The sequence below is a fragment of the Hemiscyllium ocellatum genome, chromosome 14, assembly GCF_020745735.1.
Source record: "Hemiscyllium ocellatum isolate sHemOce1 chromosome 14, sHemOce1.pat.X.cur, whole genome shotgun sequence".
NCBI lineage: Eukaryota > Metazoa > Chordata > Chondrichthyes > Orectolobiformes > Hemiscylliidae > Hemiscyllium > Hemiscyllium ocellatum.
In genome coordinates, this window is record NC_083414.1 from 41,476,922 (window position 1) to 41,501,654 (window position 24,733).

At 38.9% G+C, this 24,733-nt stretch overlaps 1 protein-coding gene across 2 annotated transcripts in view; it reads left to right on the forward strand.

Moving 5' to 3' along the window:
- Window positions 1-21,951, forward strand: part of LOC132822361 (ataxin-7) — a 136,277-nt gene extending 114,326 nt beyond the window's left edge. Inside the window, exons 5-11 of one of the 2 annotated variants that reach the window (XM_060835665.1) lie at window positions 2,570-2,841; window positions 8,786-8,868; window positions 9,452-9,717; window positions 16,163-16,358; window positions 17,562-17,683; window positions 19,665-20,646; window positions 21,456-21,950. In XM_060835665.1, coding sequence (XP_060691648.1) covers window positions 2,570-2,841; window positions 8,786-8,868; window positions 9,452-9,717; window positions 16,163-16,358; window positions 17,562-17,683; window positions 19,665-20,646; window positions 21,456-21,473 — 1,939 coding nt within the window. In that variant the 3' untranslated portion in view covers window positions 21,474-21,950. Of the gene's footprint in view, window positions 1-2,569; window positions 2,842-8,785; window positions 8,869-9,451; window positions 9,718-16,162; window positions 16,359-17,561; window positions 17,684-19,664; window positions 20,647-21,455 lie in introns of both variants that reach the window. The other variant, XM_060835664.1, reaches the window with a different exon arrangement.
- The last annotated feature ends 2,782 nt before the right edge of the window (window positions 21,952-24,733 follow it).

Sequence of the window (24,733 nt, forward strand, 5' to 3'; positions counted from 1 at the left end):
ATCTACTCCATCCATCCCACTCGTGATTTTGAAAACCTCTTTTTGATCTCCTGTCAGACCACCAAGGGGAAAAACAGAGTGGGGAAAAAATGCTTCTTCGTTCCAGCTATCTTAGCATGTGCCCATCATATTTCTTTTTCTTGTTTCCTCTATACATCAGCAATCACTCGCTAGTTAGTATGGTTAGTAAGAATTTCCTTGTCACTGGTTAAGTGATATCTCTCAAACTGTCATTGCATTTTCATAAGGAGATGGACTGGAGATTTGAGCCAGACCTCAAGCAATGCCACCCATACCCCACAGCTTGAGCCTGCACGTTAGTTGCTGGGGTGTTTATCATTTCACTATTTCAAGAGGACTATGACCTTCATTATACAAGATTCATTAGAAATTTAAAACCATCAAGTTCACAACCTTCTGTTTGACTGTGACACAATGTTAGAACATTGGTGAAAAACCTTTTTCAAAAGCTCTTGAGATTTCCTCGAGGCTAATTTTTGATTTTTGCGTTCCTTTTTTGTTCTCGCTAATACTTTTTGTTAAGTGATACAGTCAAGTTATAATCATGCCATCTGTATTTCTGTTGAGTCATGGGGTATTTGGGCAGTCAAACAGATTTGAGGAATTCATCCATGTCCTAAATCATCACTCTTCCATTAAACTTAACCATAGGACGCAAGGAGAGCATTCATTTTCAAGACACTCACTATCAGTCACTATAAGATGGCAGGTATATTTTTTTAATTGTTGATACTTGTGCATACAGAATGCCATCACTTAAGCATGCTTTCTGTGAACTGGTGAGTTTAAAAGATTATGCTTTTTCATTTCATCAAGCTGAAAGATTATAACCAAGTTGTTATAAACTCTTTTCTGCTACTCTGATATCAATCTATTTTAAGTGTAACTATTAATCTAGCATCAACTATTTCAGAGTTCTGAACTACTTCCAATTTTTAAATTATGCTGCCTTTTCCTAAACTCTCATAAATGAATTGATGAGTTACTTTGTTGAAATGAAGGAAATGCAATAATGACTAAAGTTCCTAAGAATTTCATCTGACCTTTCAAATTGATGCTCGTTACAAACAAGAACGGAGGAGGATATCACTGGGATTATTTAGATCCAGATATTGGCTTGGATTATTATATGTTTAAAAGATGGAATTTGCATGAAAGCCATAGAAAATGAGAAGTTTCAACAGTACATTAGTCAGTTCTTCCACTTGGAAAGCAGTAGTTTGAAATCATTTTCTTTTTGAACATAGTTATTTTAGAAAGAATTTAGATTAACTCTCCAAATGGTTTCACTGCTAGATAGGCACATTATTCTGCCATTGGTACCACGTGAAGAAAGCTCCTCTTAAGCGTGTGAAGTAGTTATTAATATACTGTCTCAAAAGATCCTTCTGTGAACAAGTTAGGTTGTGAAAGTGAAACAGCAAAGCTTGTTCAGTGTGTTCACCCCGTCAACTTAATTTCTGATAGATAGCTATTCCCTCACTACCTCTTCACTCCTCTGCCCACTCCAAGCAGACAGTGCTGTCAGTCTCTCCAGTTTGCGCTGGTGTGTTCTCTGTTTCTCTTGCCATCGCTCCAGTCCTCAGGCTGATGCACCCTTACCTTCCCATTACACATTCCTTCAGTCATACAGTTGCTGTCCTTTGCTTACTACTGATGGGTTCATTAGTGATTGGAAAAGCAGCTGTTCACAGATTCTGTCAATTCTGCTTATGGTGGCAGCTTCACTCTGGTCATTCCTGTATTTTGAGCACTTCTGGAGCATTCCTACAAATGGCCTTCATTTAGATGACAGCTCTTGATTGGATGGAGTATCTAATGATCTTGCTAATGTTTCCTACAGGTTTACTGTTGGTGCTCAGCACTTGTTGGCTTTTAAAATTGTTTACGTAGGCACAGTATTTTGCGGGGATTCCAATAGCTATTTAGATTTCAACAGTTAGTGTAAATGTTATTTATTCAAAACCAGCAAAATATAATACTTGAGAACAGTTGCATGTTAGTTCTAGGTTTTATTTCCCAATTTTCCCAATTCTTTTTCATAATATTAATAGTCATTGCAACGTAGATGCTTCCATTAGAATGGAGGTAAATAAATCAGATGGACAATATATAGGTTCGCGGTGTTGGAAGCCTAGAAATGGCTGCCTGCTGTATTCTCTTGTTTGCAAACAGTTTGTTGCCCAAGCTACCACTGAAGTAGATAGGTGAGTGAGTGGTGAGTGATTTAAAAGGGAAGTGGATTTGTGTGCAACTGTCCAAAATACAGATGTTCATTTATAGACTCAGTTGTTTTATGTACAGATGCATATCTTTTAGAAGTTGTCAGGCTAAGGTATTTCCTGGTTCAGACAACATTTACGGAGTGACAACCATGGTTAGGAGGTTGGCAAACAATTGGTATTGCTAAAATATGCATGTTTTTATAAGGTGAATTTGAAATTTTATAAATAATTTCTTTTCCCAGGAATTAAAAATATTGTGGAGGATATGGTTTATGTTAATCTTTTTGATGCAAAGTATTTCATTTAAACTCATCATTCTGCAGCATGACTTCAGTGGTCAGACCAGAGAAGATGCATCCTAATGTGAAGATTGATGGCACATCATTGAAAATGATGCCAGTTCCTGTTCATTCCACCACTGTGAATGCTTCAATAAAAACTGGCCTTAATTGCCCTACAATACCAAAGGCACCCCTGCCCTCCACTGGACAGATACCCAATGGTAAAAATCTTCTGTCAACTCCTTCATCCTCAGAAAAGAAACTTGAAGATGCTAAAAATATCAAGAAGTCCTCTTCTCATAAACGACTGTCAGGTGAGTCCAAATAGCCTTTTATGGTGCAAAGGAACTGTTGTAACTTCTCTCAGATGTCAAATAATTTGTTTTTAAACTCATTAGCTGTAGACTGTATATGATGTTGCAGAGAACAGTTAGGACATTGTATTGTTGGTAGAAGCTTTCTAAAGTAAACATTAGAACAAAGTGGAAGCAGCCCTTGTGTTACTGCACAAATCTTTTTTTAAAAACCCAGCATTTAGAGGACAAATAACCAAATCTTAATTGTCATAATCAGGAGAGGGTGATGAGCCAGGACTTTGCAGAATTTTGCAATAAGAAGTTAGTACAATCCAATAAAAGCTACATATTTAATTATTGCATGTCAATAGGATCAGGTTTTCTTTTGAATTTGAAGTATAGTAATGGAAATTTCATTGTTCAGTTAATGTTCAGTTCATCCAGTTCAGTGGAATAGCCTGTTAAGTTGGTAGAGGTGCCATTGTTAAGCCTTGAGAGTATGGTGCTGGAAAAGCTCAGCAGGTCAGGCAGCATCCAAGGAGCAGGAGAATCGACGATTCTGGTGTAAGCCCTTCATCAGGAATAAGGCTTGTGGGCCTGGGGGCTGAGAATTAGATGGGAGTTGGGTGGCGTTAGGGGAAGGTAGCTGTGAATGCAATAGATAGATGAAGGTGGGGGAGAAGGTGATAGGTTGGAGAGGAGGGTGGAGTGGATAAATGGAAAAAGGTGATGGACAGGTCAAGAGGGTGGTGCTGAATTGGAGTCTTGAGACTGGGATAATGTTGTGGGGAGGGGAAATGAGGAAACTGGTGAAGTCTAGATTAGATTAGATTAAATTACTTACAGCGTGGAAACAGGCCCTTCGGCCCAACAAGTCCACACCGACCCACCGAAGCGCAACCCACCCACACCCCCACACTTACCTCTTACCTAACACTATGGGCAATTTAGTATGGCCAATTCACCTGACCCGTACATCTTTGGACTGTGGGAGGAAACTGGAGCACCCGGAGGAAACCCACGCAGACACAGGGAGAACGTGCAAACTCTACACAGTCAGTTGCCTGAGTCAGGAATTGAACCCGGGTCTCAGGTGCTGTGAGGTAGCAGTGCTAACCACTGTGCCACCGTGCCGCCCACAATGGATCCCATATGGTTGCAGGGATATGAGGCGTTCACCAGTTTCCTCATTTCCCCTCACCCCCTCCCCACATTATCCCAGTCCCATGCCTCCAACTTGGTACCGCCCTCTTGACCCGCCCATCACCTTCTCCATCTATCTGCTCCATCCTTCTCTCTGACCTATCACCTTCCCCTTCACCTTCATCTATCTATTGCATTCACAGCTATCTTCCCCCAACCCCACTCCCATTTAATTCTCAGCTCCCATGCCCACAAGCCTCATCCCTGAAGAAGGGCTTATGCCCAAAATGTTGATTATCCTTCTCAGATGCTGCCTGACCTGCTGTGCTTTTCCAGCATCTGCAGTCCTCACTTTCTCCCATTGTTAAGACTTCTGAGTTAAAGTTTTGAAAAATCAAAACCTGTATGACTTCAGCATTCTAGAATAGCCATGATTTCTGAAGTTTAGTGCATAAGCAGTCCAGTGCATGGTTTAAATTATGTTTGATCAATTTGTTCAGATATAGTATGTCCTAATTCCGGGGCAGGTGGGACAAAAACTTATGAAAAGAAACAAGTTAAAAGGAAACTAAAATGAAAGATTGTAAAGTTTGCAAATCTCAAGAATCTGGGTAAATTCTAGAGAATCAGGGTAAATTCTAGTGATCGCATCAATGTTTCTGCCCTTAAGTGATTCTGACTTTTAAGTAGGTGGAGAGATGAGGGCCGATTTTTTTTCAAGGGTCAAAGGAAAATTCTTGGAGTAGCGTTCCCAAAACTCTGAAGCACTTGGTAAATGGCAAGGTCAAAAACAGTATTCAAGTGGGCCTGGAAGCAGGCATGTGCTACTTTTGATTAGAAAACAAAAACTGCTTCATTCCATGACGACAGAGCTGGCAAGCTATTCCATTCACCACTTTCTCATTCACAACAATGCTTTTTGAGTGTTTTTTTTTGCTTAGAGCCGGTGCTTCATTTTAAAAAATAACTGAATTGCAAACTCCTCCTCTTCTGTGGCTATATACACTCCTTTTGTATTAGCAACTTGGAGAATATTTGAAACGTGCAAGTTCATTTGATTCTTGAAATCTTATATGCTTGGAGAAAGTGAGGACTGCAGATGCTGGAGATCAGAGCTAAAAATGTGTTGCTGGAAAAGCGCAGCAGGTCAGGCAGCATCCAAGGAGCAGGAGCCCTTCCTGAAGAAGGGCTCATGCCCGAAACGTCGATTCTCCTGCTCCTTGGGTGCTGCCTGACCTGCTGCGCTTTTTCAGCAACACATAAGATTTAAGGTGTCATGGAAGAGGACAAAGTTGAACCATGAATGAAGGTTATAAATTTTGGGGGGGTGCTGGGGGGGGGGGGATGATTTGGCACAAGTGGACTGGGAGCAACCTGTAGGAAAATCTACATCCAAGCAGTGGGAGTTATTCGAAAAGGAAATAGCAAGGGTATGCAGCCAGCATGCACTACAAAAATGTGAGGAGGACGGCCAGTGCATGAAAACCTGGCTGTTGAAGAATCAATAAGATTGGGTAAGGAAAAATAGGGAAGTTTATGATAAATATTGAGGGAAACGGATACATTTGCAGGTGGGGGGGGGGGAGATTTTAAAAGGGACATAAGGAGCAACCTTTTCACGCAGAAGCTGGTGTATATATGGAATTAACTGCCAGAGGAGGTGGTGGAAGCTGTTATAATTACAACATTTAAAAGGCTTCTGAATGGGTATGTGAATATGAAGGGTTTGGAGGGATATAGGCCAAATGCTAGCAAATAGGACTAGATTAATTTAGGCCATCTCATTGGCATGGTTGAGTTGGATCAAAGCGTCTGTTTCCATGCTGTACATCTCTGTGACTCTATGACATAAAAATTGATATGTTAAGTATTAAGCAGGACATCTTTAGGACTGAGCGACTATGGAGCAGGCTGGACAGATGGTGTTTAATCCTGAAAATTGAGAGGTAATGCATTTTGGAAGGACCAAGAAGGCAGGGGAGAGTAAAATGAATAGTTGGACCCTGGAAAATATTGAGGATCAGCGGGATCTTGGTGTGTATTTCCATGGATATTTGAACAGGACAGGTGAAAAGGATGGTTAAGGTAAATGGGAATACATGCCTTTATTAGTTGAAGCATTGAATACAAGAATAGATTGGTTGGACTACAGCTGGAGGATTCCTTTTCACTCTGGTTGCTATGTTATAAGAAAGATGTGATTGCACTAGAGAAGATGCAGTAGACATTCACCAGGGTTTTGCTTGGGCTACAGTGACTCAGCCAGGAAGAGAGCTTAAATAAGATGAGTAGTTTTTCCTTAGACGAGTTGAGAAGCAACTTGGAGACCTACAAACTTGTGGGTGCAGGTAGGATGAAACTTTCTACTTCGTGGAGGGGTCAATAACCAGTGGCTATAGAATTGAGGCAAGGGAGAAGAGGAAAAGTTGTTTTTTCACCAGAAGGTGAGTATCTGGAACACACTGACTGAAAGGTTGGTAGAGACGGGAGTCATTTAGCCTTTTAAGAAGTATTCAGGTAATATATAAAATACATTTGTGAAGTGACCTGAAATGGATTAGAGTAGATCGATGCTGGATCAATGGTGCAAATACAGAAGGCCATTGTGTTGTAATACTCTAATACACAGACAAAACATGCTTGTCTGTTTCCATAGCTTGATTTACTGGAAACCAGGTGCCAGTCTAGCTTGCAGGCAGCACTCATCAAGTGACTGAGAAATTCTCCTGTTCTTGGCACCTGCCATAGGCTGCTTTTAAAGGATTTCTGTGTCAAGTTCTAGACTGGAACTTTAACCCAGAGTTTTAGCTCAGAGGCTGAGATACCACAAGATTTTCCTCTATGAATTTTGTGTACAAACTAGAAAATATGTAGAATGAGCTATCAGTGTAGGTAAATTCATTATGCAGATTCTATTGAAATGCCTAGACACTTTCAATTAAGAGAACAAACATTAAGGGCTGTTTGAGGTTGAGTTCATTTTTGTTTGACAGGGAATGGAGAATCATGTGGGACAGTCAGGTAGATGAAGTTGAGGCTGTCATCAGATCATCGGTGATCTTATTGATTGGCAGAGCTGACTGCAAAGAGCCAAATTGCTGCTGCCAAGAAAACTGATTCTCCTGGGGCATAATAACCTTGTTACAATTAGCCTGTGTCAAAGTTGTTGGTTTTTGTATGAGATGTTCTTTTTGTTTGATTACCACTAGTCACTGTAAAACTTCAAAGTGTACCCAAATCTGTCAGTAAAGAAACCAATATATCGGCTACTGAATACTGCAGTTGCTACACGTGGATTCTTTAATTATTCTGAAAGGCTACTATAAGTATTTTATCAACAAGAGACAGAGGTTGGTGGATTTGATTTGACGTTTGTGTTGAGGTCAGTGAGGAGAATGTGTTAGTGACCGCAGCTTTTGGGGTGAAGATGACAATGTCCAAAGGGAGGGAATCATTGGCAATTCCAGCTGGCATGAGAGACATAAATTAAATGATTTTTGTTATCACACAAAGGTTGTTCTTTTCAAAATGTTTGTGGAAAAATTAATATTGTCAGGTTGGAAGCAGATTTTTGCCACATACTTTTTTATTTTGGTTTTCAATAACTATTCTCCATTAACTAGTCAAAAACTGAAAATCAATAGTACTTTCAAAATATATTTGATGCAGTTCTAAACAACAAATGAGTAATAGCCCATAGAATTCAAGGGGCAATAACAATATTGATACAAAATTGACTGAGTGGTAGGAAATAAGTGATGGTTAATAGATGTTTTTCATGCTGGAAGGTGGTTTGTAGTGGAGTTCCCCAGGGATTAGAATTGGATCCCTTGCAGTTCTGATAATGTTGTAAATCTTGGTGTATAGGGTGTGATTTCAATGATTGTGGAAAGTACAAAATTTAAAAATGATGCAAATTGTGAAGGAGACAACTTCAAGTAGAACTTCAAAAGGACATAAGAATGTGGTGTGGGCAGATTGGTGGTTAGTGAGGTTCAATGCATAGAAGTGTGAAGTGATTCATTTTGGTAAGAAGAGACACAATATAAAGCAAAGGGGTACAAGAACATATATGTATGTAAATCATTAAAGGTAGAGCGAGTAGTTAGTAAAGCTTACACTATCTTGTGCTTTATGATACCGTACAAGAGCAGGGGAGATAATGCTGAATTTTGATTAAGACATCAGCTGGTGTATTGTCTACAGTTGTGAATGCCACATGAGGAAGAACGTGAACACAATGCAGAAGAAGTTTACAAAAATAGTTACAGGGATGATAAATTTCAGCTGTGAACATAAATTAGAGCAGTTGGAACTTTCTCCTTAGAGGAGGCCAAGAGGAGACTTGACAGACGGCCTCAATCATGATGGGCCAGAACAGGAGATAGCAAGAAACTGTTTAAAACAAAAATCTGGATGCTGGAAATCCAAACAAAAAATCGAAATTGCTGGTGAAATTCCATAAGTCTGGTAGCATCTGCGGAGAGAAGGTAGAGTTTAAAGTTTTGGGTCCAGTGACCCTTCAGAACCGTTAGGTGTTATACAAGGATTGAGAATGAGAGGGCACAGATTTAGTGATTTGCAGAAGAAGCTAAGCAATTTAGGAAGAAATTTTCTTTTCAGCCTGAATGCTTTGAGCCTGAAATGCACACCTGAAAGTTTCAATTAAGATTTTCAAGGACACACTAGATGATTATTTCAATTTATATAGTGTGCAGGGCTATGGGGAAATGGCAGAAGATCGGCATTAAGTGTTAGTGCTCATTTGGAGAGTTTGGCCTTCATTGGTATACACTTGTAACATTTTCTGTTTTATTAGAGCGGGAATTTGACCCAAACAGACACTGTGGTGTACTCGATCCTGAAAGCAAGAAACCATGTACAAGATCTTTGACATGCAAGGTAGGTTACTGCTGAACTTGAGCTGTTTCCTTGCTAAAGGTCCATGATGGGTTGACTTGCATTGTCACTTTTGTGAGAACATAATTATTCTTCCACTAAAAGCATAATTTACAAATATAATTGAGTTGGTTTTGCTAATAAAATTTCATGTCATCTTTAATTTTATAAACAAAGCAGCATTTGGGAATACAAAAAAAAGCTAAATGAGAAGATTTCAAAATTTATTAGAGCAATTTCCTTTTCTCCTACTAACCTAAAATCTCTGGTAGATGAGTTGCATTAAAATCCTGAGGAAACATTATTGCAAAAGCAGTTGATGTGAAATAATATTTGTATTCCTTGTAGACAGTAAAGGATTACTTATTCAGCTTGTGAAAATTTACTGATTTGTATTTGATATTTTGATAGCTCTTTTCTAATATAACAATGTATGTATCAAGCATTAAAATGAAACAGTTAATGTAAATTAGATTGTGTTTACCATGTGTAAGAATAGTTTAAGGACCAGGTAATGTTACATTTTATCAGAATGAGGTAAATGCTTTTGTAACACCTGCGTTTGTGTATTCCTGGAAACTTTCAGACACATTCCTTGAGCCAACGGAGAGCAGTACCAGGTCGCAGGAAAAATTTTGACCTTTTGTTGGCTGAGCACAAAAACAAACCCAGGGAAAAAGAATCTCATCGAATCTCTGAGCATCATCACCAGGCACCCCTTCTCAGGGAATCACATCCCTCACCATCTAAGACTTCCCAGGAATTGCATCAGAATTCCCATGGGAATATTACATCGGATGTAAAACAAATGGTGTCTGGCAAAACCAAACTTCACAATCCAAGTCTTCCAAGGTAAGGAGACTTTTTGATTTTAATGCTGCTCATTTTAAATATTGAAGTCCATGTAGTATGGATAATACTAGTGAAAGTTCAACTACCTATGACCACTGAAATATGTTACTGGAGCATTTTTTTTTAAATAGGGCAAGTAATGAAAAGTGGCAATTCTGGGTCAGTGAAACTCAGACATAACTGCAAAGTAAATTTGATTTAATCCTGTATGCCACTCAAACTTCTGTCTTTGTAAATGTGCCTGAGTGCTGGAGTTAGGATAATTCTGGATTACAACCCTAAAGTCTGCAGCTGTGAAAGGTCAGGGAGTAAACTGGGAGAAAAGTTGATCTTTGAAAGGCATTGGAGCCAAGATTAAATGTTAATTCAAAACTTTGGACTACAAATAGATCTGAAATGGGGTGAAGGGTTATTTTGATGATGATGAGGTGTAGCTGAAAGTCTGAGACCATGTCATGACATCAGCATTGTCCAGTGAGAGCCTTCACTCCTAATTTGGATGACATTTCGTGCTGAAAATGTGTTGCTGGAAAAGTGCAGCAGGTCAGGCAGCATCCAAGGAACAGGAGATTCGACGTTTCGGGCATAAGCCCTTCACCAGGAATGAGGGAAGTGTGTCCAGCAGGCTAAGATAAAAGATAGGGAGGAGGGACTTGGGGGAGGGACGATGGAGATGTGATAAGTGGAAGGCGATCAAGGTGAGGGTGATAGGCTGGAGTGGGGGTGGGTGCGGAGGGGTCAGGAAGAAGATTGCAGGTTAGGAGGGCGGTGCTGAGTTCGAGGGATTTGACTGAGACAAGATGGGGGAGGGGAAATGAGGAAACTGGAGAAATCTGAGTTCATCCCTTGTGGTTGGAGGGTTCCTAGGCGGAAGATGAGGCGCTCTTCCTCCAACCATCGTGTTGTTATGGTCTGGCGATGGAGTAGTCCAAGGACCTGCATGTCCTTGGTGGAGTGGGAGTGGGAGTTGAAGTGTTGAGCCACGGGGTGATTGGGTTGGTTGGTCCGGGTGTCCCAGAGGTGTTCTCTGAAACATTTCGCAATTAGGTGGCCTGTCTCCCCAACATAGAGGAGGCCACATCGGGTGCAGCGGATGCAATAGATGATGTGTGTGGAGGTGCAGGTGAATTTGTAGCGGATATGGAAGGATCCCTTGGGGCCTTGGAGAGAAGTAAGAGGGGAGGTGTGGGCGCAAGGTTTGCATTTCTTGCGGTTGCAGGGGAAGGTGCCAGGAGTGGAGGTTGGGTTGGTGAGGAGTGTGGACCTGACGAGGGAGTCACTGAGGGAGTGGTCTTTTCGGAATGCTAAGGTTAAGTCCGACTAGAGCAGTGCCTCTGAAGAAATGTGGAAATAGTAACTTGAAATTTCGAGGAACTGTGAACCTGCATCCCAAGTGTACAGCAACACTCCCCAGGACCTTACCATTAAGTTTACAAGTCCTACCCTGATTTGCCTTAACAAAATGCAGGCCCTCACACTTATCAAAACTAAACTCCATCTGCCACTCCTCAACCCATTGGTCCATCTGATCAAGATCCCATTGTACTCTCGGATTATCATCTTTGCTGTCCACTACACAATTTTGGTGTCCTCTGCAAACTTACTAATTATTCCTCCTATATTCAAATCCAAATCATTTATGTAAAATGATGACAAACAGTTGACCCAGTACCGATTTTATGGCACACTGCTGGTCACAGGGCTCCAGTCTGAAAAGTAACTCTCCACAGCCACCACCCACTATCTTCTACTTCAAGCTAATCTTGTATTCAAATGGCTAGCTGTCCCTGTATTCCATGTGATCCAATCTTGTTAACCAGTTGACCATGTGGAACCTTGTCACGCACCTTCTTGAAGTCCATATAGACAACATCCATGGCTCTGTCTTCATCAATCATAGTCATCTCTTCAGAATACTGAATCAGATTAATGAGACATGATTTCCCATGCACAAAGCCATGTTGACTGACCCTAATCAGTCCTTGCCTTTCCAAATACATGTAAATCCTGTCCCTCAGGATTCTCTCAACAACTTGCCCACCACCAATGTCAGGCTCACCAGTCTATAGTTCCCTAACCTTTCCTTTCCACTTTTTTCTTAAATAGTGGCACCACGTTAGCCACCCTCCACCCATGGCAATCGATGATCCAAATATCTCCGCAAGGGGTCCAGCAATCATGGTCTCTCGCTTCCCACAAAGTTCTGGGGTGCACCTGATCAGGTTCCAGGGATTTATCCCCATTTATCTGTTTTTTTTTTAAGACACCCAGTACCACCACCACCACCTCTGTAATATGGCCACTTTTTAAGAAATCATTGTTTATTTCCCAGAGTTCTCTAGCTTTCTTGTCCTTCTCCACAGTAAATGTTCATCCGAAATTCCCGTTTAGTATCTTCCCCCATCTCCTGCAGTTCCACACACAGGTGGCCTAGCTGATCTTTAAGGGACCCTATTCTTTCCCAAATTACCCTTTCGCCCTTAATGTGTTTGTAAAAACTCTTGGGATTCTCCTTAACCCTACTTGCTGAAACTATCTCATGTCCCTTTTTTTTTGCCCTCCTGGTTTCCCTCTTGAGAATACTCGTACTGCCCTTATTCTTTTAACAATTCACTTGATCCCTGCTGTGTATACTTGATATATGCTTCCTCTTTATTTTTTTCTTGACCACTGCCTCAATTTCTCTAGTCAACCAGCATTCCCTAGATGGACCAGCCTTCACCTTCACCTTCACCTTCACCCTAACAGGGACATATTGTCTCTGGAAAGTCCTCTCTGCTCCAGGGCATCTCTGCAGGAGTCCCTCAGGGTAATGTCCTAAGGCCCAATCATTATTAACTGCTTCAGCAATGACCTCCCTCCATCATAATGTCAGAAGTGGGGATGTTTGTTGATGATTGCACAATGTTCTGCCCGTTTGCAATTAGATACTGAAGCAGTCCATGATCAAATGCAACAAGATCAGGACAATATCCAGGCCTGGGTTGATGAGTTATTAGTAAAATGTAGAACACGCAATTGCTAGGCAATGACCATTTTCAATAAGAGACAATCTTATCACTGCCCCTTGATATCACTGAACCCCTCACTATCAACATCCTGGTGGTTATCATTGATCTGAAACTCGATTGGACTCTCCACATAAATGCTGACCATGTGGGCAAGTCAGAGGAGCAGAGATGCAGTGGCAAGTAACTCACCTCCTGACTCCCCAAAGCCTGTCCACCATTTACAAGTAAGGAGTGGGATGGAATGCTCCCCACTTACCTGGATGTGTGCAGCTCAAACAACACTTGAAGCTTGGCACCATCCAAGACAAAGCAGCCTGGTTGAATTGGCACCACATCCATGCCTTCCACCATTGACACTCAAGAGTAGCAGGACTGTTACCTATCCATAAGATGTACTGCAGAAATACACCAAGATTCTTAGACTTCACCTCCCAAACCAATGACCACTTCCATCTAGAAGGACATGGGCAGCAGATACTTAGGAACACCACCACCTACAAGTTGCCCCTTCAAACCACTCACTATTCTGACTTGGAAATGTATTGTCATTTCTTCACTATCACTGGGTCAAAACCTTAGCATTCCCTCCGAGGGTGTTGTGGGTTCACCTACAGTATTTGGACTGCAGTAGTTCAAGATGGCAGCTGACTACCACCTTCTGAAGAGTAGAAAGGAATAGGCAATAAATGCTGACCGACCAGTGATTCTCACAAATGAATGTTTAAAAAAAATTCAGAATTATCAGATAATACAAAAATTACATTTAAGAACCTTATGTTTGACATCAGAATGAGACGAACATTTTCCGAATGCAAAACATTTCAACTGAATTACGTTGAATGTTCCATTGTTTTAAAATACAAGCATACAAACAAGAAACATAAGTAGGCATTCAGTAAGATCATACCTGAATTGAGTTTACCCTCAACTGTACATTCCTTCATATCCCTGATTAATTTCACGTACCCTTGGCAATCAAGAATCGACCCCGCCTTCAAAATATTTGAAGATTCTGCATCAACTGCCTATTGGAGGAAGAGAATTCAAAAGCCCTCCAAGGGGTCAACAAAATGTCTTTTCATCTCTCTCAAATAGATTACCTTTTTTTTAAACTATGATCCCTAGTTCAAGATTTTCTCGAGAGTAAGCATCCTTTTGTCATCCACCTTGTCAAATCCCCTCAGGATCTTGTGTTTCAATTACATCACCTCAGACTCTTCTACACTCAGAGAATACGGGCCTGTCTAGCCTTTCCTGATAAAGCTATCTATCTGCTCATTACAGGTATTAGTCCAGTAAGCTTTCTCTAAGCTTATTCCAACATATTAACGCCAGTCCATAAGTACTCCAGATGCAGTCCCACCAATATCCGATTCATCTGAAGCATAACATGTCCACATTTGTATTTAATTCCCCTTATAGTAAACTATAATATTTGATTAGCTTTGATTACTTGCTGTACCTAAATGCTAATCTTCTGTGATTCATGTGCTAGGACACCCAGACCCCTCTGCATCTCAGCTCTACAACTTCTTGACATTTAGATAATAGCTTTTTTGTTCTGTCTGCCATAAATGGAAAGTTTCTCTCTCTTCCCATGTTCCATTTGCTTGTTCACTTAGCCTGTGTATATTCCTTGGTGTGCTATTTTTATCCTCTTCAGAATTCACTTTTCTACTTACCATTGTCATCAGCAAATGTAACCATCAATACTTTGTGGTCCCTTCATAGAAATCACAACCCCTGAGGCGTGCTTCTTGTGACATTTAGTCAGCCTGAAAAAAGGCCCGCTTATTCTTACTCTCTGCTTTCTATTAGCCAGCCTGTCTTTCATCCATGCCAATATGTAACCCCCAATACCGTGGACCTTTGCTTTCCGCAATAACCTTTTAATGTTGCACCTTATCAAACGCTTTCTGAAAGTCAAAGTACAAAATATTCACTGGGTTGCCTTTGTATACGGCTCAAGTTTCTTTTCAAAGAATCACAATAAATTAGTCAAACATGCTTTCTCTTTGACAAAACCATGTTGGCTCTACCTCATTGCCTTGAACTTGATTACGTGCCATTTTATAATATTTCTAATAATACAATACTCTATAATACAATTAAATGCAGCAGGAATGGGCCCTTTGGCCCACCAAGTCTGTGTCGATTCCTAATCCTTATTTAGACTTGCTATTTATTGCCAACATGTGGTTTCTATCCCTGTGTTTGCCTTCCATTTGTATGTCTATCAAGATATGCCCGAAATGCCTGTTTCACCAGACCTATCTGCAGTGCGTTGCAGGCACCCCACCACCCTCTGTGTGGAAAAGTTTTTCTTCCTGCACTTCTCTGCTAAATTCCACTTTCCCCCCCCCCCCCCCCCCACCAAAAAAAACCTTGAGCCTGTGCCCTCCTGTAATTATCCATCCCATCCTGAGAAGAAGCCTCTGACTATCCACTCTATCTGTGCCCCTCGTAATTTTGTAGACCTCTATCGGGTTGCTCCTCAGTCGCCACCTTTCCAGTGAAAACAATCCAAGTTTATCCAACCTCTCCTTATAACTAAAACGGTCCAAATGAATCAACATCCTGATAAACCTTCTCTCTCACCTCTCCAAAGCACTTATGTCCTTCTGGTAGCGTTGTGAGCAGAATGACACGCAATATTCCAAACGTACCATAACTCCAGTTTTCTACAGCTATGCCATAACTAACTTGTTTTTTAATATCCAGTACCTCAACTAATGAAGGCAAACGTGCTGTACGCCGTCTTTTCTACTAATAGATTTTAATGTCTTCCCTCTGACTGATCTGTAAGCTAATTGGCCTGCGGTTTCCAACTTTTTGCCTACTTGTCTTTTTAAATAAAGCAGTTACGATGACTATTTTCCAATCGAAAGGAACCTTACCCAAATTGAATTTTGGAAAATTTAAGCCAATGCATCAACCATCTCTCAAGCTACTTTTGTACCCTTAGGACTAGGGACTTGTCAAGTCATAGTTTAAACACTTTTCTGCATAACGGTACACATTAAGGATAATGCATGTACTATATAGTGACGTTCAATGGCATGGAACTATGACTTCTACATTTGAGAATAAATTTACTGCTTGTTCTTAACCTTGGAAACTTTGATTTCTGCAAATTGTGTGATATTTTTGTATTGTTCAATATGATGAAAGTAGTGGATTTTAGTGGCAATCTCTTTTCTTTACCATGACAGTGTGAACACAACAAACCACTCCAATTATTACAGTGTAGTAGTTGCCTCAGATACATCATCTCTGAGGAATTTAATGCATTGAATACAATAAATCTTCCATGACTTGTAATCCTGTCAAACTGATCAGGTTTTCATGCCTTTTTTTCCCCTACTAACACACAGACTCATGTGGTATACTGGACTGGATTGCAACAATGATCACTAAATGACTTTCTTTCTCAGGCCTGCCGGTTGTACATTACAGCACAGTGGCAATACCACTACTGACACCACACCGGTGTGCGAATCTCACCCCTCATTAGTGGGATCAGACTCTGCATCCAGGTTGTCTAGTGATGAGGGAGAATGTGACGATAAAGAGGAATCTGCAGAAAAACTAGACTGCCATTATTCTGGACATCATCCTAGACCAGCAGCTGTAAGTTTTAACAAATTGTTAATTTATTTAAACTGGATACAGCTTGTTTTTGTGGGTTAACTCTCTCTTGACTTTTCTAGTTTTCTTTAAAACCACTGTTATGGTATCTACTTGGAATCCACGCGTTCCTGGTAGTTCTTCTGGCATCTTTATAATTCTCCTGAAATTGGTATAACTGCTAGATAATTTTTAAGAAAAGCTAGCTTATAAAAACAAATTGTGCTAGAAGCTTGCAGGCTTTCAAGGACACCTGAAAAGTTAATTTTCTTTTGGGCACATGGAGACCAAAGGCAAGTTTTTAAAAATCCTTTCTAATTGTCTTTTCCCACATTTGCTAAGGCACTGACTGACTGACTTACTGACTCTGTGCCCCAATATAATTAACAAGTGGTGCTATTTTAAGCCATTTAAGTTATTTTGAAATTTGATAACACTGCTTGATACTAATTAAAGCTGCTTTTTATTGTGTGTGATAACTCAGTTTCAGCTGTATTGTTTTAACTCCACTAACTTATCATTCTTAATCATATGAAGATATCTCTATCCCACATTTTATTGGAAAAAAATATTATTTAAACACAGGCCAGGTGTGCTGATGGAACATTTTGGTGAATTACAAATGAATTTGAGTAGAAACTCCAGAAGAAGGAAAGACTTTTATCAAAATAAGTAATTGAGGGGTGACCTTTATAGAGGTTTACAAAATTATCAGGGGCATGGATAGGATAAATAGACAAAGTCTTTTCCCTGGGGTCGGGGAGTCAAGAACTAGAGGGCATTGGTTTAGGGTAAGAGAGGAAAGATATAAAAGAGACCTAAGGGACAACTTTTTCACACCGAGGGTGGTACGTGTATGGAGTGAGCTGCCAGAGGATGTAGTGAAAGCTGGTACAATTGAAACATTTAAGATGCAATTGGATGGGTATATGAATAGGAAGGGTTTGGAGGGATATGGGCTGGGTGCTGGTAGGTGGGACTAGAGTGGGTTGGAATATCTGGTCAGCGTGGACAGATTGGACCGAAGGGTCTGTTTCCATGCTGTACATCTCTATGACTCCATGACCTTAAGTGGAAACTCTTCACCTGGATACAAAACACATAATAAGTCACACAGAAATACTTAAGCTTAATATGTTAATTGTAATGCATAACCAATAAAGTTTTTTTGTGAATCTAATTGCTGGACTTTTTGTTTAAAATTAGCTTTGCACCTTTGGAAGCCGGCAGGTTGGCCGAGGCTGCTTTGTCTTTGACAGGCGATGGGACCGCTTTCGATGTGCACTTAGCTCTATGTTTGAAAAGCATCATAATTCTCAGATGTGGAAGTAAGTATAAAACAAATGCTCGGTTATTATCACTTTAAGAACTTGCACTTATTGCACCTTTCGTGAGCTCAGAATGTTACAAAAATAATTAGCTAAAAGAGATTTGCAGTGAAAATTGCAGTGTTTGGCAACAGGGCAGTCAGTGTGTGCAGTGCAAGGTCTTAGGACTGAAATATGATGATGACCTAGACATTGTGATTGTGTCATATTGTTTCGAGGATACTGTTGATCGGGGCACCAGAAGGAAACCCATGTTCATCTTTGAATAGTGGCATCGGAGATTTGTCATCCACCTGAGAGGCTAGGCCAGACCTTTAATTAAGGTCAAAGCCATAGAAAAATTTAGCACAGAAAAAGGTCATTCGCATCTGTGCCAACTTGAGTGAACTAGCCACCCATTCCAATCCAACTCTCCAGAGCCTTACAGTTTAAAGTGCTTCAGGTATAGTCTAGGCTTTTTAAATGAATTGAGGGCATACTCAACTGTTAAACAGGATGGCAAATTCCAGGCACACTCCATCCATTGGGTGAGAAAACTTTTTCTCATATACCTTCTAAACTTTCTACCAATCACCTTACAATTCATCTGGCCCTGATGATTCATCCATCTTCAAGACTGTCAGTTCCTCCAGTACTTTCCTCCGCACTATGCTTGTTTTATCTTAATATTTCACAATCCTCTTTAACTAGAATGTTTGTATCATCTATCTTCTTTTGAAGATGGAGACAAAATACTAATTCAGGAGCCTGTCTACATCATTTGTGTGCACACAAATGAGCATTTACATCTGATAGGCATACCTTTTCCTTAGTCATCCTCTCGCTCTGATAAAGCATCCTTGGATTCCCTTTTAATTTAACCAGCCAATTTTTTTTGCGTATCCTAATCTCCTTTTTCACCTTATCCTGTACTTACTTTACTCCTCTATGCTTATTACTTTTTTTTTGAGCTTGTCTACATGCTACTAGATGACCTGGAAGTTTTAGATTTGATGGTGCCACCCTTTTTGCTTTGTAGGGGCATGTCTAGGCAAACTGTAGAATCTCCGTTTTGAATGCATCCACTGATTTTCTCCTTCACTGAGCTGTATCCAGTCCAGTTTTGTCATGGATTTCTCAGCTTTCTTCCAGTTGCCTTCCCCAGCTTAAACCTTTTACTCCTGTTCTATCTTTGTTTCTTTGCCTTATGATGCTAGATTGAACTGTACTTTAATCACTATCTCCAAAATAGTCACTCACTGCTACTCAATCCATTTATACAGCTTCCTTTTCTAAGACTAATTCTTGAACATTTCAGCTAAAAGATTATTTTGGTCATTAATGTCCTGGAGTATCTATATTGGCACTTGAATCCACAACTGAGAATTCAGCCCTAGTACTGAGCCACGATTGATACTTTAAAATTTAAATACCTGGCTTTTATTTAACTCTGCTGATGATTTCCTGGTATAAACAAACCCAAATCCAAAAAAATGGCATTATCCTCGTTTTAAATAGACACATCTGCTACATGAGGTTTTAAGGTGGTCTTAAAAGAGGATAGTGAGGTACAGCTATTGGATGGAAATTCCAGAGTTAGGGCCTTAGCAGCTGGAGGCACCAGCCCCTTTGGTGGAAGTTACAGAGGATAATACAAATGGAACGAGAGTGAGAAACTGTTACTTTGTCTTTGAAATTAATTTTTCTTTAAGAAAACAACAAATTCTGAAGTTAAATATCTTGAGTCAACAGATTTCTTAATTTTTAAAGTTTAAAATTCAACAAAGTTGTGAAATTTAAAATTTCAATTAGATACTAGATAATTAAAATGAACTAAATCTTAATGGTTTTAAAAGATGTATAGTTTTATCCTTAATGAGTAATATGTGAAATCATTCAAGTAGTTATAGAATGGATATTTTTATGACAAAAGGTGACACCGTCCTCTTGTTTAAAGAATAATGCTATCTGAGCAAAGTAATTTTGTTGTTTTTTCTTTCAGAAGAATTCCTCCTGCAGTGGAAAGCCCTACTTCAGCACAGTCAAGCCCATATGTTACTAGCACAAACTCTACACTGTCACATTACAGTGTTAGTGCTACAGGTTTTATTCCCTCTACGTCATTATCATCATCTTTGGCGCCTCCAGTGTTGGTTTCTTCTCCGTTTATGTCACCCATTGAAAGTAAATCTGTGCTATCGTATGCAACTACTCTAAATGCTCACCCTGCTGCCTTGGGCGTCATGGACCCTGCTTATTGTATGCAATCTAGACATGTGTCTTCACCTTCTGTGATGCCTTCTGGGCTTTCTTCAGTTCCTTCACCCGTATTTAATAAACCTCAAAAAATGAAACCCAGCAAGTCTTTTAAACCTAAAGATCTGTCATCTACCAGCAGTAATAGTAATAGCAACACCAGTAGCAACAATAACAGCAGCAGTTCTGGAAAGAAAAGAAAAAATATTTCTGCACTGCCACTGCATTCTTCTTCCACTCATTCCACAGAATCTCTGAAGAAAAATTGTGTGAATTCTGGGAGCTTGGGGACCTCTTTCTACTCATCTGTCACCTCATCATACAGCAGCGTGCACAACGTCAGTCTGAATTGTACAAGCAAGATGAACTCTTCAGGCCTCAAACATGACCAATCAGGAAAAGGACTCCAAATGGGGATTCCTGCAGAATCGATTAAACGAATGAGTGTTGTTATGAACAGTAGTGATTCCACTCTCTCTCTAGGGCCATTTGTTCATCAGTCAAATGAACAGACTGTAAATTTACATGGTGGCTTTTCACACCCACATACCCCACTGGACAAACTGGAAGGGAAAAAGCGGAAAAGCTCACCAGGTTCAAATACCATAAATAGTGGTAACAAATCGAACAAGATTGCCAAATCACCTGTGGTAAACAATGTTCATTCAAAACATCCCAATGTGATCCCAGGAACACCAGGGCTTTCCAACAACACTCTCCTTCATCAGGTATTTCAGTCCTGAGAAATGAAAAAGTGAACTGCAGTACTTTTTTCTGAAGTGTTTAACAAATACTAAATTGCATTATGATTGTGCAAATGTTTCTGTCTTGAAGCTTTTTTCATGAGTTTCTGTTCTAGACTGGTAATGTTTACCTATTTGCTGGAGCAATCTACAATTCTTGGAATCCGGCAAGGGTGGTCTGCATTTTTCAGTCATATTTAATTGTAAACTTGCCATTTACCCTGTACTGTAAACAAATTGTTAGAAATAAGTGAAGAGCATTAAAAACTTATAAATTGATATGAGTTAAAGAGACTATCAACCAAATATTCCTTTTCCTCACACTACCTCATCTTTAGCAAAAGCAGTGCAGTACAGTCAGTGATGTTCGGGACAAATTGGGGGAGCACGATTTATGCATCCTTTTCAAGAAGAGCAAATTTCAGTAATAATACAATTATATAGAAACTTGACAAATTGATTTACAGTTGCTGTGAGATGATTCTGGAGGCAATAGTGTTTAGTCAGTGAGGTTATTAATTGCTCATTACTATGTTTTGTTTTTACTTTATATTGCACAGAAATGCATTTATCAAAATTATCTATTGGGGGAAGTATTCTTGTCAGGTCAGATATTTTGACCTGGTTGACTTGGCTCAAAGTAGTTTGATTTTAGTTGGGCTTTGCAGGCAAAAGGAATGAGTTGCTGCTCCTGAGGAGTGTAATTGTTGCAAACTATATTCAAGAAAAGCATCAAGAATCTAGATATCTAAAACAAAAACATTTGGTTAACAAACTTCTATTTATTTTTGCAGCCAAAGGCCCGACCCTAGTACCAATGCTCTACTGGAAGAAACTGGACATCTTTATTTTTTTTAAGCAGGCATCTGAACTGTAAGAGGCCTTGGAATTATCTCAACTTCCCGTATTCCTCAGGTCTGGAGGTACTGTGGTTAGCAGAATTTAAGCATTGAATAGGCTCTAAAGCCAAGTTTGTGGAAATGCCAGCTTCTGTAATGGTATATTTTAAATTGAATTCACATAGATATCTAGATAAAATTTGGCCATTGCAGCTGTTCAAATCAGTATTAAATATTGGGTTTGGTGATAAAATGACTACTGATCTGAGATTTATGCAAAATGCAGTTTTTAAACAACTTTCCACTGATGAGTGCATTGCTGAACAGAACTGCCAAGAGTTTAAGCATAATGACAAATTAAGTTAATGGGATGTTTTTGTTTTAACGACCCTTGGCATCTACTGGAAATTTGTAACACAAAACAAATATGTTGTATTTATTTTTTCATTAGATTTGTGTGTACTGTGTCTACAATTGAACTAAACAGTTGCCAAGTATGATGACTTGTCAGGTTATTTTTGAAGTTACTGTTTTATTTTTGTTCAATCTGCAAATCTTGGCTTTTTTGAGCAGAAAAAAATGTGGAATTAAAATGACAAATCGGAAGTTAAAGTCCAGCAAATGCTATAGAGTTTTGTTTATGGTGATTATTTTAAGATTTGTGTGTAAATTCTAACTGCTATTTGGTTAGAAATACAGCAGACTGGTGAGCTGAAAGAAAATTGCATCATGTTTAGAGTATAAATGCAACAATTTTATCTTTATGAATAAAAGTATTCAAGTTTGCTTAAATTAATCAATTTTGTACCATGAGTGTGGTACAAACTACTGGGATTCAGTGGCATTTGCAGCTTGGTCTTGCCTTTAGGAAATGGTAAGAAAATGATATGATTTTAGTGTACGCTGCTTCCTCCCCTTTTGGCCTATGTGTAGTCCTCAATTTTTGCACTAATAGATTATATCCGTAATCCCAACTATTCTGGAATAGATTTTAATAAAAAGGGATACAGTTGAGTTTTCATGTCAGAATGTGAAAAATCAGGGATTTCAAAATGAATTCCACAAAACATGCTTAAAATGACCACTTTATTGAAAATTTGGGCACTTTGACATTTTCCCTACTTGTCTACAAATTGGGTAATCAGCTGAAAGCAATGTTTGCAACACCAATCGTGTTGCACCTTTCTCTTTCTCCCCAATCTAGATGTAAGGAATAATGTGTGTACAGTATGGAGAATGTGAGCATACACTAACACAATGTTACAGTAATCTTAATGGATTTTTGTGGAGAATCTAATGAATGCTATAAAGACAGATTTAAGAAATTGAAAAACTAGTGTATAGTTACTCTTGAAATCATTGAACAAATGGCAGGAAAACAATTAAATAAGCCATCTGTTGCATATGCAATTTCTCAACATTTTAAGTTGGTGACCAAGTAATAATGCCATTTCCTTGCTGGGTTGCAAAGGCTTCTATTAATATAAAATCGCTCCTTTCTGCTGTAATAAAATGGCACACCTTCTGCATCCAAGTAGATATTTTTAAGACTGGCTTTTACTGAACCTTACTTGTTCCTTTGGGACAGTTATCAATTGTAACTCTGTTTTCTTACCCCAATTTTCAACAAACTAAGTGTCACAAATTTTGTACTTTTTATTTTGAATTTTGTTTAATGGATTATACAAACGTATGGAACTATCCCTATTTCAGAATGCATATTTTGTTAAAATTGTACATATTAAATATGTATTTTTGCACAGGTCATTTTCTTATATCCAGTTTTGGTACAATTTTGAAATCATCTGGTATTTATTTATTTAGGAATTAATAAATAACAAGTACCTTATTGTTTAGAGATTCACTGCCCAGCCAATAGTTTAAAAAAAACCTACAGTATAAGATTTGTGGGGCACTTTTTATAAAAACTTTTGTCCATTTTTGGAATTTGGGAGTGAAATGATTTATTTTTTGGAAGTGGGGGGAGGGGAAGAGAGAGAGCCTCAACTATTTCACTGTAATAAAAGGTTCATTTGTTGCCTAACTCCCACTGTAACAATTGAATTTAATAATCATGACAACATCTGAAAAACTGCTTTTTAACTTTTCATTTTGCAGCTTTTAGTCAAAATTTAAAAAGTGCCTGATAGTTGCTTCAAAACGACTGTTTAGATTGAGCATTTAATAAAGTATTGAATGTTCAATTTTTGATTAGGAGCTTGCTTTTTCCACCTGGATTCTTAAGATTTAAACATTAATGAGACCTTAAATTAATTTGGAATGATCAAATGTACCAATTTCTTTCAAATTCTGATTGTAAAATGCATGCATGTGGTTATACCACCAGCCAAAAAAAAAAGGCCTTTACACATTTCTGTACTTTTGTGGAAGCACCAAGTTTTAAAGAATTTTGACAGTGAAAAGATCTAAAGCACTATTGCTGTATAACTTGACTTATTAAAATAATTGTTCTGAGTTTGACCCATAGTATCTAATACTAGAATGTAAATATTCTCATCCTGGTTATATTTTGAAGGTGATGGTGCCTTTTGGAAAGGAAATATCTTTGATTTCACTGAGTATCTCCTAAACTTCTGTGGATTAATCCAGTCACAAAATGCAATGTTTCAGGAGTAAGTCTTCCTATATAATTATATATAAATGATCCTTGACAGGATCCTATACTAATTCTTCAAATTCAAATAAAATTTATTTTAAGATAAAATACTGAGATGAATATTCTGAACATAGGAGAGAAGTACTGTCTTAAAATAGGCACTCAGACCTGTTAATTCAGGTTTATCTAATGAAAGGAATAAAAAAATTGCAAAGACAAAAGCAATAGAAACATAAGTGAAGAGAACACTACACATCTCAAATGTGAATGTAAGCCTGATAGCAAAGCATATTTTCCTTGCTCATTATTTGAGCCTGGTTCTAAAAGCAACCTCCTGTGTAAAGTGTGAATAGTTTCAGAAGTACGCATAATCAAGCACACCTGGTCGCTATGGTATCAGCTGGACTTTGTGTTGCCTGCTGTATAATTCATGAACAAATGTCATGGGTCAGAATCTTTCGATATTTGAAAATGTATAGTCTATTTGTTTTGTAACAAGTTGTGTAAATAAAAATAATTTATACTGTTATTTATAATAAATGCAGTTGTCGATTCTTTGTATCATTTGAGAATCAAGACAAAATCAAGCTTGTCCAACAAAAAGCTGTTCAATGCT